The 373-nt window shown below is 53.4% G+C and overlaps 1 protein-coding gene across 3 annotated transcripts in view; it reads right to left on the reverse strand.

The window, feature by feature from the left end:
• DDX19A (DEAD (Asp-Glu-Ala-Asp) box polypeptide 19A) overlaps positions 1–373 on the reverse strand; it is a 32583-nt gene that overhangs the window by 25164 nt on the left and 7046 nt on the right. Inside the window, exon 3 of one of the 3 annotated variants that reach the window (XM_011976777.1) lies at positions 125–132. The exons of the other annotated variants lie outside the window; for them this stretch is intronic. Within the exon in view, the coding sequence (XP_011832167.1) occupies positions 125–132 (8 nt within the window). The remainder of the gene's footprint in view (positions 1–124; positions 133–373) is intronic. 3 annotated transcript variants of the gene reach the window in all.

Here is a 373-nt window from a genome sequence, read left to right on the forward strand (position 1 = left end):
TCTCACTCTGTTGCCCAGGATGGAGTACAGTGGCACAATCTCGGCTCACTGCAACCTCTGCCTCCCAGGTTCAAGTGATTCTTCTGCCTCAGCCTCCCAAGTAGCTGGGACTACTGGCGCGCACCACCATGCCTGGGCAATTTTTGTATTTTTAGTAGAGACAGGGTTTCAGCATATTGGCCAGGCTGGTCTCAAACTCCTGACCTCATGATCTGCCCACCTTGGCCTCTCAAAGTGCTGGGATTACAGGTATGGGCCACCATGTCCAGCCTACAAGATCCTGTCTTTAAAAAAAAAAAAAGGCTGGGCGCGGTGGCTCAAGCCTGTAATCCCAGCACTTTGGGAGGCCGAGACGGGCAGATCACGAGGTCAG

The sequence above is a fragment of the Mandrillus leucophaeus genome, unplaced genomic scaffold, assembly GCF_000951045.1.
Source record: "Mandrillus leucophaeus isolate KB7577 unplaced genomic scaffold, Mleu.le_1.0 Scaffold17, whole genome shotgun sequence".
In the NCBI taxonomy this organism is placed as follows: domain Eukaryota; kingdom Metazoa; phylum Chordata; class Mammalia; order Primates; family Cercopithecidae; genus Mandrillus; species Mandrillus leucophaeus.